The following is a 17,185-nucleotide window of genomic DNA, read 5'->3' as shown; positions in this document are numbered from 1 at the left end:
TAAAACTATGCCTTTTTGAAAAAAGAAATCTCCTTTTATCTTTTTCCATATTTATTACAAAGGTCCATATCATCAAAGCTATAGTTTTTCCAGTAGTCATGTATGGATACGAGAGTTGGACTATAAAGAAGGCTGAGTGCCGAAGAACAGATGCTTTTAAACTGTGGTGTTGGAGAAGATTCTTGAGAGTCCCTTGGACTGCAAGGAGATCAAACCAGTCAATCCTAAAAAATCAATCCTGAATATTCATTGGAAGGACTGATGTTGAAGCTGAAGCTCCAATACTTTGGCCACCTGATGCGAAAAACTGACTCATTAGAAAAGACCTTGATGCTGGGAAAGATTGAAGGCATGAGGAGAAGGGAACAACAGAGGATGAGATGGTTGGATGGCATCACCGACTCAACAGACATGAGTTTGAGCAAGCTCTGGGAAATGCTGAAGGACAGGGAAACCTAGCATGCTGCAGTCCATGGGGTTGCAAGAAGTAAGACATGACTGAGCAACTGAACAACAACAAAAATGATAAATAGACACTACAACATTGGATATGCATGTCTTATTCTTGACTTTAATTAGGACTGCTTCTGAAGTCTCATTTTTAAATATAATTCTTGCTGTAGGTTTTTAATGACCATCCTTTACCTTTAGTTCAGTAAAGTGTATAATTTTTAAATGAATGAGTGTTGAATTTTATAAAAATTTTTTCTGTGTCTATTAAGATCATTATATTTTTATTCAATCTAGTTTTGTAGAATACTACTTTGATATCTACCTTTTCACCCTGAAGTTTACTAAAAATGTTATTTTTAAAATGATTATAGAATGTTATTAAATATTCTTCTGCATCTATTTAAAGTATCACATTTTTTTTCTTTATTTTGTAAATATGGTGTACAGCTCAATAGATTTTATGATGTTTTCTTACACTCCCAGGACAAACCCTACTTGATCATGATTATTATTATATAAACTGCCAAATTTGATTTGCTAACATTTTATTTAACAATTCACCACCTTAGGATCATAAGAATAATTGATTTAAAATTTTTTGTCTCACAGTATATTATTTTCTGGTTTGGACATCAAGGTTATGCTAGCCTCAAAAATGATTTGGGTAGCTTGCCCTTTTTTCAACTGTGAAACAGTATAAAACCAGGATTTCTTAAACTGTTGGGACTGGATTTGGGAGGTTGAAAGGAAAAATGATTTGTAAAATTTTGATTACCAATTGAACAGTTAGTGGCATATTGTTTTCTGTTTTTTCTAAAGTCAATTTTAACAATTTATATATTTCTGGAAAATGGTCTGTTTTATATAAGGTTTCAAATGTATTGACAATTCATGATAATCCCTAACAATGAGATGATCTCTATTTCTAGCTTTGTTCTGCCATCATTTCCACTAATTCTTATTTTGTCTTTTCTCCTTTTACTCTTGATCAATTTTGATAGTGTTTTGTTTATTCTATTCTCTTTTTCAAAGAACCATTTTGGATTTTATTGGTTTTTTCAACTGTATCATTGTTGCATATGCTGCTGCTGCTAAGTCCGACTCTGTGCGACCCCACAGACGGCAGCCCACCAGGCTCCTCCGTCCCTGGAATTCTCCAGGCAAGAATTCTCCAGGCAAGAACACACTGGAGTGGGTTGCCATTTCCTTCTCCAATGCATGAAAGTGAAAAGTGAAAGTGAAGTCACTCAGTCATGTCCAACTCTTAGAAACCCCATGGACTGCAGCCTACCAGGCTCCTCTGTCCATGGGATTTTCCAGGCAAGAGTACTGGAGTGGGAGTGGGGTACCATTGCCTTCTCTATCTGGCTACTATATGTTCTGTGAATTGGGATTTAGATCTAAAAACTTGATCAGATTCATGTTTGATGTTTTTTTTGACAAGAAAACTTCATACATAAAGTTGCATACCTTCACCAGTAGGCACATAATTTCTAGTTGTCTTTCTGATTGTGATGTTAGAGGCCACTGATGATTCTTGCCATTATGATTAATGCTAATTTCTGTCTCACCACTCTAGTTGTCTAAAAAAATTTTTTTTTCTAGTAAATTCTTCAGACAGATTCTGGGAACAATATTCTCTCTTTCTCTTTTTAACTCTTCACAAAAACATTTTAGGAAGTTAGGAAAGCTATCCTGGCCTTTTCTCCTGATCTGGAATAAACACTCATCTCACTTAAACATAGGCTAAGAGTTCTGTCTTTTATGTAGCAATGTGACTGCTTCTCTATTTGGACTTTTTTCTGCTATCTTTTTTTGTATTTTCTGTTTAGCATTTTTCTTTTAATTTCTGTTTGACACCTTTCCTACCTTCTAGAGAACTGATAAAATTTTCCATATACATCCTGCCCCCTTTTAATAAGCCTTTACTGGTTTGGAAGATATGCATTGGATTTCTATTCTTTTAGTCTTTGCCCTTAAGTAGTTAATATACATTCTTAACTATTATTTTTGTCCACTAATATGTAAAATTAGCCAATATCTTACATTTTTCTCCTGAACATGACAATGACATTCAGAGGCCCATTGCATAATGCATTCAATCTTATTTTGCTGTGTGAAGCGTTAGCTTTTTCAATTAAAAAAGATTCTTTTTAACACTAAACAGTTGATAATTAATCAACTTCTATATTTTTCTTATACCTGTACCTCTTGGGTTTTTTCCCTTGCTAAACTACTCTTTAAATAGGTTTTGTAAGGAATGGCCTTTGGGTTGCAAACTTTCTTGGCCTCTGTGTGTCTGAAAATGTTTTCATTTTTACCTCTCTCTTGAATGATAGTTTCCATGGATATACATTTTATGTAGACAATTAACATCTCTCAGTACTTTAAAGAGACTACCTCATTGGTTTTTTTCCCATATCTTAAAAAACTGTGGTAAAATGTGCAAAGAATTACCATCTTAACCAATTGTAAGTGTGCATTTGTAGTATTAAGCACATTTACATTGTTCTATAACCATCACAACCACCCATCCCCATAATTCTTTCCATCTTGTATACTGAAACTCTATACCCCTAAATAAAAATTTCCTGTAGTCCCCTCCACCTAGTCCCTAGCGACCACCATTATATTTTCTGTCTTTATGATTTTGACTACTCTACCTTATGTAAGTGGAATCACACAGTATCTGTTTTATTGTGAAAGGCTTACTTCACTTAGCACGATGTCCTCAAGTTTCATCCATATTGCTGAATTTCCTTTCACTGAAGAGATATGGCCAAAATGGTGGAATAGGAAGATCCTGAGCTCACGTCCTGTCACCAGCACACGAAATTTACAACTACTTACAGAGCAACTAGCTATGAGGACAACCTGAAGACCAGCAGAAAAGATTTTTCTACAACTACAGATATGAAACCTGGAGAAGGAAATGGCAGCCCACTCCAGTGTTCTTGCCTGGAGAATCCCATGGACAGAGGAGCCTGGCAGGCTACAGTCCATGGGGTCACAAGAGTTGGACACAACTTAGCAACTAAACCACCACTACCAAAGATATAAAGAAGGACCCACAAGACAGGTAGGAGGGGCAGAGACCTGGTATGGTCAAGACCCCCATCCCTGGATAGGAAATGCCAAAACAGGAGGCTAATCACAACTGTAGAGCTTCTTCCCAAGAAGTGAGGGGTCTGAGCCCAACATTGAGGCCCCCAAGCTGTGGGTTCTGTATCAGAAGATGAGCCCCAGAACATCTGGCTTTGAAGGCTTGCATATGGGAGAGCCAGCAACAGTAGAAAACAGAGACTCTGTTCTTAGAGGGCACACCAAAATATTATATAGTCTGAGATCCAACACAATGGCAATAATTTGTATGAGCTTGGGTCAGACCTACTTTCTGATCCTGGGAAAACCTCCCAGAGAAGCAGGAAGTGACTGGTAGTCCCTTAGGGGCAGCCATTTGGGGGAGCTCATTCTACCAGGACACTGGTGCTGCAAAGCACAATTTCGGAATCCCCCTCTAGTTTATAATGCTAGGAGCTTACTCATCCACCAGCAGGTCAGAACCAGTCCCAAGACCCCCAGGGCTGAGCAGCCAGACATGCAAGGACCCAGCCCTGCCTGAAAAATGGCTCAGCACCAGCCTTCCCAGTCCCCATAGCCAGGCACCCTAGGACCTGGTTCCACCTACAAGCGGCCAGCAACCACTGCCCAAGGTAGGACCTGGCAGCCAGCTGGTCTGGGGGCCAACCCCGCTTACAAGCATGCCCATGGTAGTCAGCCTCACCACACCAGAAAGGCCCATGAAGCCTGCTTAGGAGGCACCCTGACAGAGGGGAGTGTATTTCTGGGCCCCACAGGATGTCACCTGTATAAGATCACTTCTCCAAGATCAGGAAATGTAACCAACCTACCTAACACATAGAAATAAACATGGAGAAGTAGTAAAATGAGGAGTTAGAAGAATATGTTGCAAACAAAGAAGCCACACAAAACTCCAAAGGAGAACTAAATGACGTCTACTTATCTCCGGATAAGCAATCTACCCAATAAAGAGTTCAAGGTACTGATCATAAAAGATGCTCAACAAACTGAGGAAAAGAGTAGATGAACCATGGGAAGTTTAATAAGGCATCAGAAATTTATAAAGAAGGATGAATGAGATTTGAAGATAATTACTGAAGTGAAATTGTTATAGGTCATCAAGCTAAGAATTTTGAGTTGGGGGGAATAATTCTGGATTATCTGGATGGACCCAGTGTAATCACAGGGGTCCTTATAAGAAGAAAGCAAGGGCTTCCCTAGTAAAGAATCCACTTGCCAATGCAGGAGCCACAGGTTCCATCCCTGGTCCAGGAAGATCCTACATGCTGCGGGGCAATGAAGTCCACATGCCACAACTAATGAGCCTGTGCTCTAGAGCCCGCAGGCCACAACCCCTGATGGCCGCGTGCCCTAGAGCCCATAATCTGCAGTGAGAGACGCCACCGCAACTAGAGGGTAGCCCCCACTCTCCACAACTAGAGAAAAGCCCGCACAGCAACGAAGATCCAGCACAGCCACAAAAAAAAGCAAGCAAGAATGTGAGAAAAAGGGAGGAAGATTTAAAGATGTTATGCTCCTGCACTTGAAGGACAAAGAGGCTAGCTAAGAACAAAGACCTACTAGCAGCCTCTAGAAGCTCGAGAAAAGCAAGAGAACAGATTAAATAAGAAATGACCAGCAAGGAGACAGATTCTTCCCTTGGAGATTCCAGAGGGGAGACAACCCTGTCAACATCTTGAATTAGTCCTAAGAGACCCAGTTTTTACTTCTGACCACTAGAACTATAATATAATAAACCTGTGCTGCTTTATACCAAAAAAAGAAAGAAGAAGAAGGAATTGAAAGTAGATTAGATGATACAGAGAAACACTGAATTAGAAGACAGAGGAATGGAAATCACCCAAGTTGAACAGAAAAAAAATTTTAATGAGGACAGTTTAAGAGATTTCTGGAACAATATCAAACATGCTAATATTTACATTCCAGAGGCCCAGAAGGAAAAGAGAGAGAAAGGGAGGGGCAAAGAACTTACTCAAAGAATTAATAAGTGAAAACTTCCCTAACCTGGGAAAAGAAGCACATGCGGGTTCAAAAATCACAGAGTCCCAAATAAGATGAACCCAAAGAAGTCCACACCAAGACATGCTGCAATTAAAATGGCAAAAATGAAGGATATTTAGTTATATTTAGACATAAATATAATTAGCTATAAATATAAAGATATTTAAAAGCAGCAAGAGAAAAGCATTAGTTACATACAAGGGAACTCGCTTATAACTCACACAAAAGGAAAGAAATCCAAATATAACACTAAAGATAGTCATCAAATCAAAAGTTATGAGAGTAAAAGAAAAAGGAACAAAAAAGAACCAGGAAACAATTAAAATAGCAATAAGGGCATATCTATCAGTAATCACAAAAGAATACCTTCATGGCTTCAGCTAGGCAAAAAGGTTTCTCTGGAAGGACATAAAAGCAGATTGTTAAGCTTTATTACAATTAGTTATCTTGTTCATTAAAAGAAAATATTAAAAGAACGAGAAGGCAGGCCACAGAGTGGAAGAAGATATTAATATTTGCATCTATATATACTGTAATAAAAAGCTTAATCCCAAAATATCTATCTCTATCCATAACTACTCTTACAAATTAATAAGAAAAAGATAGTAGCCCAATGGAAAAATATGGAAACCGCTGGAACAGGGGCTTCACACAAAAGGGGATATCCGAATGGCTGATATCCAAAAGCTCAACCTAAAGAGTTTTCAGGGAAATAAATGTAAATTAAAATACATTTTTCTAAAGGTCACATAGCTAGGGGGATTTGAACCTAGGCAGTCTGTTAACCTCTCTTGCTCTATTTACTCGTATGTAAACTAGGGATATTAATATCTATATACTCATGAACTTACAGTTTGAAGAGAAATAATTCAAATAATAGAAAACAGATAACAATGTACTGAAATTCAGTGTATGTATGGAAAACCCAGACCTAGAGACACAGTGACCATACTTTTTACCTAAAAATCAGCACAGACTTAACAAAGTTTTCATACATCTTCTATTTTACAAGTTTTTTCTTGTTATTTGTCAACTCCCCCTGATTCCAGGGTGCATGCTGTTATTGTAAATAGCTTCTCTCCTCGCCACAATAGCTATCATGAGAAGGCAATGGCACCCCACTCCGGTACTCTTGCCTGGAAAATCCCATGGACGGAGGAGCCTGGTGGGCTGCAGTCCATGGGGTCACTAAGAGTTGGACACGACTGAGCGGCTTCACTTTCACTTTTCACTTTCATGCATTGGAGAAGGAAATGGCAACCCACTCCAGTGTTCTTGCCTGGAGAATCCCAGGGACAGGGGAGCCTGGTGGGCTGCCATCTCTGGGGTTGCACAGAGTCGGACATGACTGAAGCGACTTAGCAGCAGCAGCAGCTAAAAACTCAATCTCATTCAACTCTTGTAAGAATCTCATTAGGTAAGTATTATTTTCTCACTTAAGAGATCATTCCCATTTTATAAGAAATTGAGGCTTAGAGTGAATATACCACTTATCTGAAGTTACAGTTCAGTGACAAAGTTGGGATTTGAGGCCAGGTTTGTCCAACTCCAAAACCCACATTTTCCATCATCTTGCTCCACGGTTCCCCAACCACCTAAGTCACTATCATTGTAGGCCCAAAAAAAGCAGTGTCTGTATCCCTCCTCATAAGGCCCACTTTTGGTACTTTAGCACTGCAGTCTGGGTGGCCCTAGGGGTAACAGATGTCAACACAGACTCTACCTCTTGGAGGAAAAGCTCCTCAAAAAGAAACACATTGAGGGGGACTTCCCTGATGGTCCAGTGGCTAAGACTGGAGCTCGAATGCTGGAAACAGGAGTTCCATCCCTTGTCGGGGAACTGGACCCAGTGCAGCCAATATTTTTTTTTTTTTTTTTTTAAGAAAGAAACATGGTGAGAAATGAAATAGTATATGTAAGATTTGAAAGTTATGGGGTCCAGAACTTTCCAACTCCCAGTGGATCTGACCTCACCGGAAGAGAGAGTCCTTCCCACCCAGGCCCCTTCCCTGGAGCTCTCATTGCTGTACCCTCATTTCTGACCCTGCATTCTCTGGCCACAACACAGGAGACCTAGACCTGGGGTCAGATGGGACACCTGTTCTTTGTTTTTCCCACAATCTCACGTTGCAGACTGCCTGGGGTGGGGGTGGGCTGGGGGTGTTGTTCAGAAGGCAGGGCCAGTATTTGCTCAAGTGGGAAGTGGGGAGGGACAGGAACCCAGCAAGATTTCCTCCAGCCCTCACTTAGCAGAGCAGACAGGGCATACTGGTGTTCCAAAAGCTAACACCTATGGACAACGCCACTGAACTGCGCCTCGACCTGCTAGAGTGGCTTCAACATTAGGCATTGATTTGAGGAGGCAGAATACCATGGGAGTCTGGAAGGCAGGAATTCCTCCCAGTGCCGCAATCACTGCATAGTGCTCACTGGCCAATGCTACATGGTTTAGGTGCATTAACTCTTGTGTGACCACACAGCAACTCCATGAGGTACCTACTATTACTATCCATTTTACAGACGAAGACATTGAAACAGTAACTTGCAGTTTACCCAAGGACATCCAAAAACACCGATTATCCAACTGTAAAAGGGAGATGCATATGCTTGCCTTACACCTTACATAAGGCAGGTTTTGTAGGACACTAACTCCCATGCATTTGCAATAAATTCGTATTTCTTACCCTTCCTTTTTTTTTTTGTATACCGGAAAGATTTTTCCATTGGGGCTTCAGTAAGGCGAGAGTGCAGAAAAGTCCCTGAAAAGACACAACAGAAATTGATAACTACAGCGGTGTCTCCAAGCAAGAAAAGGTGGGAATTTTACTTTTCAGTGTTTAAACAAGGTATTTCAATTATTCTTTTTTAATTTTTTTTTTTATTTTTATTTAAGGGCTTGCACAGTCATAGGTGAATGTGGCCAGGGCTTTAAAAGACAGTGAGCCGATGAGCCAAAACCTAAAGTCGCAGCACTACAGGGTGGCTCGCCTGGGGTCACCAGCAAGCTACAGTGAGTTTAGGGTTCTTTTCCCTACTGCACAGGATGGGGATATATTTTACGAGGAAGGAGGAAGGGCGCTAAGGCGCCCTGGGCTTTGAAACGGTGCGGGGGGGGGTCCTGCCCGCGGGAGGTGGCGCCCACCTGGGCGATGGGAAGGAAAAGCCCGGCCCCGCCCTGTCCAATTTAAGAGCCGCGGGAGACAGCTGTGACCGTTCCTGGCCGACAAGGCTCGCTCCCTTATTTAAAGCAGGTGTCCTCCCGCGCCTCCCGCGCTGCCCACAGCCCAGAGGTCCCAGCTCCCCTTCTTGGGCCCTTCCGAGCAAGGGCCGCGCTATGCCCAGCCCCGGGCCGCGGGGCTGCCGGCCGCTCCCTCTTTCGGGCGCCGGGGTCCAGCCCCAGCGCTCCAGCCGCTCTCCCCGGCCCGCGTCCCCCGCTCTGCCTCGCGGCTCTGCAAATCCAGGCCCAGCCCGCGCGCCCGGACGCCTCGCGTCCTCCTTTTCCGTTGAGGCCATCCTAGCCAGACCTGACCCCCGCGCGCCTACCACCTCCCCGCTGTCAGTCTCCGCTGGCGCCCACGGGGACCTCTGGAACGTGCCCTCCAGGCCTCCCGCCCAGGCTCTGCCCGGGGCGTGCCCGCCGACGTGGCTGCCCGCCTGCCTGAGCGCGGGGCTGCACCAGCCGCGCCCCCAGCCCCCTGCGCTGCGGCCCCTCGCCTCCCACTTCTGCGGCCTCCAGGGTCTCAGCGTCACAGGTACGAGGGAGCGGACGGCCGCCACGGCGGGCACAGGATAGAGAAGTCCCCGAGTTTGAGAGCCACGCGTGGTTGGAGTAGATGTCAAGTTTATGACCCTTGACCCTGCAGGTGATACCGGGCGGAGAGAGGGACCCAGACCAGGTGGGAGACTATCCGGCCCGCCGCTGAGGTGGGAAAAGGTGTGTGTCGGGGGGTGGGTGAGTACGTGTGCAGAGAGGAAGGTGAGGGCAGGCCCGAGAGCGACTTGGACAACCATGATCAGCGCAGGGCTGCAGGCAGCCCGGCCTCTCCCTGGTCTAGGGAGTGGGAGAGGCCCTTGCTCCCTTCCACACCTGCTTTGCACAATGCTTTGTGGAGCAGGCTTTTCCCCAGCGCGGCCAACTCGGCCGGAGAGGCAGCTGCTACTGGTACCCTTCAGCCAGAGCGAGGAGCTGTCGGGGATTAGCCGACCGAGTTACAGCCTCCACTGCTCACCTCTGTGTGAGCTTAGCTTCTGCACTTTACTGCTCTGAGCCAGGTTCCTTCAGCTCTTAGAATGGTTCCCTGGGGCTCTGGGCCCTGGAGCACAGTCACTTAAATCCCCATGAGACTTTAACCGTTGGGGTAATTTTCTCCTCTAGTATTAACATCCACCTATATGAGTTTTTACCATTTTTGGCTATCTGGTTCATGCATCCCCATGGCTCCCATGAGGGGAAACAAGAGCAAATTTAGTGCAAGCCTTATCAACCCAAACCAAGATCCTGGTAAGACAGTCTTTCTTGGGTTACCCCCACCCTGTGTCTCCTCACCTCCCTTCAGTTGGGCATTCCTCCCACCCACGTGGGAGAGAAACCCTGGTCTCCCAAGCACTATCCAAATTCTTGCTACATAATGAGAGCCACCTCTGGTGGCTCAGAAGGCAAAGAATTTGCCTGCTATGTGGGAGATGCCGGTTCGATCCCTGAATCAGGAAAATCCCCTGGAGAAGAGCATGGCAACACACTCCAGTATTCATGCCTGGAGAATTCCATGGACAGAGGAGCCTGGTGGGTTACAGACCATAGGGTTGCAAAGAGTTGGACATGACTGAGCGACTAACATTTTCACTTTCATGAGAGTCACAGCCCTCACTCCAAGCCACCTTTTTCTAATGTCCCCACACACCTGAGGTCTGAATTGTAACTTTCTACTCCGTATTACTATTGTCTCATTTTCAAGTTAGTTTTTTAAATATATATATATTGATTGATTGATTGATTTGGCTGTGCTAGGTCTTAGTTGAGGCATGTGGGATATTTTAGTTTCAGCATGGAATCTAGTTTCCTGACCAGAGATTGAACCCAGACCCTCTGCACGGGGAGCACCAAGTCTTAGCTACTGCACCACCAGGGAAATACCTCACTGGTTTTTGCATGGGTATTACAGCCACACAAATCAAACTTCAAAATGTTAACTATGAAGTTACAGTATGGAGAAGAGTTTACCGTTCCTTTCCCCTAGCCACCTGGTTCTCTCCACCCCACAGGCAGCCAGACACCAGTTTCTTTATTCTTCTAGTATATTTTATACTATTTAATACTTGGACACACGTGTGTGTGTGTGTGATGCTTAGTCGTGTCTGACTCTTTGTGACCCCATGGACTGTAGCCTGCCAGGCTCCTCTGTCCATGGAATTCTTCAGGCAAGAATACTGGAGTGGGTTGCCATGCCCTTCTCCAACGGATCTTCCCTACCCAGGGATTGAACCTGGGTATCTGCATTGCAGGCAGATTCTTTACCGTCTGAGCTCACACACATGTGTATTTGTGAAAATACATGTATATATATATACACACACATGCATTCTTCTAACCCTCCCCCGACACTAGACACACTGCTCTGCACCTTACTCTTTTTACTTGACCATGTATCGAGATTTTTCCTTAGAAGTCCACACAGAGCTTCTGTATGCCACAGAATGGTCCATTGCAAGAATATACCATATTTTAAATCTAGCTCCATTGATGATTTCTTATATTTTGCTATTAATGCTTATGTAAGCCAGCTGGGCCCAGTGGCTGGGGTCTTAGGCAGCCAGACCTCACTCCTTTCAGTGGGGCAGTTTTGTCTGCTAGCCCTGGAGCCCCTCCCCAAGGTTAGTGGGAGCGGAGGAGTCTTAGCCCTGCATTGCCAGAACTCTGTCTGGAACACTTCCTTCCAAGCTAGCCCAATGGCTTCCTTCCTCACTCCTCTGGAGTTATGAGTCAGGTACTGACCCTGGTAGACCAGTCTGCATCTCCGCTGGCCCACAGCTCTATGAGCTGAATAGCACCCTTATGTGCGTTAGAAAAGGGCACCTCCTAACTCCATGCAAACACGACACCTTGTCAGGGAGGAAGAACAGGCTTGCAAAAAGCAGGCGGAATTTCAGACTCCACTTACCGTCTCAGCTGGGTACCTGTGTGCAGGATACAGGCTGTACACAGTGGCCCTATTCAAGAGTCACCTGAGTGAGGTGGCTACCCTTTCCAAAGATGTTAATACAAACTCTTCCACCTGCCCACACACAGGCACACTTACCCTGTCCTTCCCTGCTTTATTCTTATTAGTGCTAATCACTTTCTGACATACTCAATATGTTACTTATTTGCCTTTTTTGTTGCTGTTGTTTTTTGCTGTTAGGGATTCTCTGTTTTGTCCTGGAACCATGCCTGAATCAAAGTACCCATTCAAAACTTTGAAAGAACAAAAAAGATGAACCTTCACTCTTTGTTCAAAAGGGGGTCCCTTCTCTGCTCATCTCATAGGGTTTTCCTGAAGTAGCCAAGGAAAGGAGAGATGGAGGTTTGGCAGCTCCTCTTAGGGCCAGAGATTATGCCACTAACCTGACTAATGGAGGCCAAAGCGGTCTCACAACACTGTCCCTTCTTTTTAAAAAAAATTTTTTTTTAATTTTGTATTGGGGTATAGCCATTTAACAATGTTGTGATGGTTTCAGGTGAACAGCAAAAGGATTCAGCCACACATAAACATATATATCCCTTCTCCCCCAAACTGCCCTCCCATCCAGCCTGCCCCATAACATTCAGTAGAGTTCATGTCCTTTTTCATTTGTTTTATTTCTGCGCAGTCTCTTCCCACCTTGCCTGCTGTGTTGTTACCTGGCCAAGGGTAAGACAGGGCAGTGGAGCTGTGAGTTTGTTCTCTCTCCTCCAAGATGACAGGGTAGGGGGTTACAGCTAACCTTTCCTCCTGCTAATTGCTCTTCAGGCTTGGAGCTGGTTCACTGCCTAGGCCTCTGGGATCCCCGAGACTGGGCCCAAGCTCAGGACCTTCAGGACACTGAGAGATCCCCAAAGAGGATTCGAACCATGTTTAATTTGGAGCAGCTGGAAGAATTGGAGAAAGTGTTTGCAAAACAGCACAATATAGTGGGGAAGAAGAGAGCCCAGCTGGCAGCCCAGCTCAACCTTACAGAGAACCAGGTGAGAGCAGGGACTCCTGTGGGCTCGGCTGCACCTAGGGACAGTTACTACTCTCTCAAAAAACCCTGAGTTGGGGCTGGGAGGAATTTATGGGCCTCTTTCTCTGTGCCAGGCTGATAGGGGATACGGGCCCTAACCACTGGCACACTCCCTTCTCTATATGATGAGAAAAATAGTCCTATTTGAAATCACATTATGGAAACAACATGTGTTAATCTAGAACTTTCTAATATAATGTTTCCATGCTAAATAAGGAGCTGACAGTGAAATTAAGTTGGTATTCAAGAGACTAAATATTAAAAATAATAAACATTCTCTTGACCCTATATTCTCCTCGCGACTGAATTATAGCTGCTCTTTTCACAGGCAAATTTCTCAAGAACTGGCTATGTTCTCTCCATGTCCTCACCTCCCGTCTACTCCTTAATTCACTGCAGTGTGAATTCTTTCATTCTGCCATTTCACTGAACCTTCTCATCAAGGTCTCTAATGACCTCCATGTTGCAAAGCCACCATATGCTTTCTTCCCTCATCTTACCCCACCACTCAGTACAATCAACCACTCCTTCTGTTTTGAAACCCACAGTTTTCTTGGCTTCCAGACACCACACTCTCGGTTTTTCTCCCAGCTCTCTAGTCCCTTCTCGGTTCCCTTTGTAGGCAACTCTTCTCTTTGGGGCCTCAAATTTTCCTCCCTAGATGATTTAATCTATCCCCATGGGTTTTAACGGAGAAGGCAATGGCACCCCACTCCAGTACTTTTTCCTAGAAAATCCCATGGATGGAGGAGCCTGGTAGGCTGCAGTCCATGGGGTCGATAGAGTCGGACATGACTGAGCGACTTCAGTTTCACTTTCCACTTTCACGCATTGGAGAAGGAAATGGCAACCCACTCCAGTGTTCTTGCCTGGAGAATACCAGGGATGGGGAAGCCTGGTGGGCTGCCGTCTATGGGGTCGCACAGAGTCGGACACGACTGAAGTGACTTAGCAGCAGCAGCATGGGTTTTAAATACCATTTGTAAGCCAGTGACTCCCTACTTTGTATCTTCCACCCACTCCTCTTTTCTGACTTGTGCATCTAACTACCTTCCTGGGGCCTCCAGTTGGGTGTCTTGTGGGAAGCCATTTCAAACTTAACAAGTCAAAACCTCAATTCTTGATTCCCACCCCCCCACCCAAATCTCTCCCTTTCCCCACACATGGCATCATTGTCCACCCAGCTGCTCAAGTATCTAGTTCAGATACTTAGATCTGAGTATCTAAGATACTCAGTCATCTTAGATTCCTTTTTCTTTCCCAGTTCCAATTCATCAGCCAGCCTTTTCACCTCTACCTCCGAAATACAACTGGAATCACTTCATTTTTCTCCATTGCCACTAGTTTCAAATGGGACCGTTCTTCTCATGATACAGGGAAGGGAGTGTGCAGCCCCAACTATTGCTGGATCACTGCAACAGTCTCCCCAGCTGTCTCCTCAAATCTGCTTATATCCATTCTTCACCCACTGCCAGAATTGCAGTTCACTTGATATAAATAGGACTATGTCACATCCCACTAAAAAACTCAAAAGTGACACTTCTAATCCATGGCCTTCACAGTTTTGGGTGATCTGGTCTCCACTGACCTCTTCCACTTTCTCTTCCTTTGCTTCCCCCTTTCTCAGATGTGTCTGCCATGCTTTCCTCCTTTCTGATCCTCAGACATTCCAAGCTTGACTCCCCTGCCCTGGCTTGCTTTTCTCTGTCCCCATTAGGCAGGCCTCTCATCCTCTGAGCCTCAGCTTAAGTGCTGGTTCTTCAGGGAGGCTCAAACTCCTATTGGTACCCTCATTTGTATTTATATATTTGTTTCCATGTTTGTTTTTGGTCTCCCTCCACTAGACTGTGAGCTCTGTGAGGGTGGAGCTCGTACTTCACTATTATCACCATCACCTGGGAAGCGCCAGCACTGCCTCAGATGTGGATGTCTAAAGTGAAGCCAATACACAAGTGCTCAGTTGTGTCCGACTCTTTGCAATCCCATGGACTGTAGCCCACCAGGCTCCTCTGTCCATGGGATTTTTCCAGGCAAGAATACTGGAGTGGGTTGCCATTTCCTTCTCCAGAGTTCAGATCAGGAGCTCAGTAAATACTTGGGTGAATGAGTGGTACTGGAATTAGAGGGAAGGGTGTGCTTCCCTTAGAATGAAGAGTAAATTTTCAGAGAGGAGTGGGCACTGTGGGAATGGGGGATGCAGTGGGAACTGTTAGTCACATTCTTATCTCTTCTCACTGCCTCAATTATAGGTGAGGGTCTGGTTCCAAAACCGAAGGGTCAAATATCAAAAGCAGCAAAGGCTGAAACTGCCAGCTGCATCTGCCATGGCTGCCTCTCCAGACGAGCCCTCCAGCAGCTCTGACACCAGCATCCAGAGAGAAGATGCGGAGTCAGGAATGGACAGCTGAGGACTGCAACAAAGGCTCAGTCCAGGCTGGGCTAGTTCTTCCTGGAAGCACCCATCAGACCTCCTTGTTCCAATTCTTAATGAAGAGCTTGTCAGGTCAAAGGGCATCAGGAGAATCTGAACTGTAAAGCAGGAGCCCTCTTTTTCTGTATTGACCCCTGGGAGTTGTAATAATGCAAATAGTCACAGGTACAGACTTTGGCCTTCAGCTATGTCCTTGGCCAAGTTACTGAATTTCTGAGGGTTTTTCCCCCCACCTGTAGAATGGGTATGTTGATAACTTTGACCTCCCAGGGCTGAGATGATGTCTGTAAAACACTTAAGAGTGTGCCAGGCTCAACACTAAGTGTGCAGTAACTACTAAGGCTTATAGGTCTCCTTCACCTGTGGGAGTAATACCTCAGCCCCAGCCTCTCCAGAGAGTAATCTTTGCCTGATCTGGCTGTAGAGGAGATACGGCCTCCTTGAATCAGCATCTGGGCATTGCAGACTCTTCCCCACTGGAAATGGTGGAATTGAGAGCAAAGAAGGACGGATAGACCATTTAGCCCACTGCCTCTCACAGAATTTCCTGAAGTTTTTTAGTTTTGTCTGAACTGTTACCAGTCATAGGAGGAACTCAGGCCCAGCTGCCCCCTTGGAGCAGACATGCTATCCTGAACACCATCTTTTTCCCTCTAGCTACTCAACTTGACCCCCTAGCCATCTTTATTTCGAGTAAAGAGATTTAACTGTGCCTTTGCCAAAACTGGCATTTTGCCTTGAACTCTGCTGTATTATTACCCCAACCCCTTCACAACCAGTTCTCATGGCTTCCATTCCTTCCCGGGAACCACTCCGTTTCTCTCCAATAAGTGTATGTTATAGCCTCCGCTTGTGGAGTCTGCCACCAACATTTCCAGAGCTAATTTCTCTAGCACTTCACATTTCCTGGTGGGCCTCTGTTGAGGGTACTCCCTTAGAATACAGGATGACTTCTGGGTGTTGAGATGAGCTGGTGGAAGGAGGTGTGCCCTGCCACCTGGTGGCTAGAGAGGGCACGGTCCACGCTGCTCTTCAGAGCTCTTGAGGGAGGGAGAAAAGGCGGGAGCAGCGGTCCTTGGAAAACCATCTGTCCCTGAGGCAGTGGACCACCGTCTCGAGAATACCAGGCTGCAGCTGGAGGGAGGGGGGAGGCCACGGTCCAGCTTCAAGAACCTTCTGTTCCCGTCTTCCAGGAAATCCTTCCTAAAGCTGGATCCAGTCAACTCTATTAAAGGAACACAGCGGCAGGTGCCTCTTCCTGGAATCGTTGGCTCCCGTTTTTAAAAAAATCACCAGTCAGTTACCTATTCAGCAGTTAACCGGCTCTATCCAATCCCTAAATGTCACCATGAGACCACAGCAGATGTGGACACAGGTCTTATGTCAAGTAGCACAGGATCAATGGGAGGAGGGAACAAAATGAGAGACGGGGGTCAGGCCTGGCTGTGGGGACAGATGCTACAGGTCAGTCCTGAGCAAGAGACCAGATCCCTCTCCCATAGTCAGGACAGTATGCATATGCAGACTCACTTCCGCATACAACTTCATGGTCCTTAGACCCTCCAGCATCCCCCAGGCTACAAGGTCCCTATGCCCCTGCAGCGTCTGAGTAAGACACACTTCCAGCTTGATCTTTCACAGGACTGTCTGCCCCCTGCCAGAGTGCCTGTGGAAATAGGAAATCTTACGCTGGACTTTGTAGGCTGGCTAAGAGTGGTAAGCTAGCTCTTCCCCTTAGGCTGAGTCCAAACAGCGACTGACAAGACAGGCCACTGAGAGGCAGAGACAACAGACACAAACAGGAATTCAGACACAGATACACACATCAAAACGACACACACAAACTCTGGTATGGCCACGAAAATACAGGCAAAACTGCACAGATGTAAAAGCACAAAGACCACTCGACCTACACGCACATCGCTCAAACACTCGTGCGAAAACCCGCGCGGCCTCACG

The 17,185-nt window shown here is 45.3% G+C and overlaps 1 protein-coding gene across 1 annotated transcript; it reads left to right on the top strand.

Annotated features, from left to right (window-relative positions):
- The first annotated feature begins 8,627 nt into the window (after positions 1 to 8,627).
- On the top strand, positions 8,628 to 16,978 carry NOTO (notochord homeobox). The gene is made up of 4 exons (XM_061431325.1): positions 8,628 to 9,347; positions 9,672 to 9,791; positions 12,543 to 12,757; positions 15,045 to 16,978. Exons 1-4 carry the CDS (start codon positions 8,891 to 8,893, stop codon positions 15,201 to 15,203), a joined length of 951 nt encoding a protein of 316 aa, XP_061287309.1. The 5' UTR covers positions 8,628 to 8,890; the 3' UTR covers positions 15,204 to 16,978.
- The last annotated feature ends 207 nt before the right edge of the window (positions 16,979 to 17,185 follow it).

Source organism: Bos javanicus, chromosome 11 (genome assembly GCF_032452875.1).
Source record: "Bos javanicus breed banteng chromosome 11, ARS-OSU_banteng_1.0, whole genome shotgun sequence".
In the NCBI taxonomy this organism is placed as follows: Eukaryota; Metazoa; Chordata; class Mammalia; order Artiodactyla; family Bovidae; genus Bos; species Bos javanicus.
The sequence above is the reverse complement of the archived record's forward strand: the minus strand, read 5'-3'. Positions and strand labels throughout refer to the sequence as shown.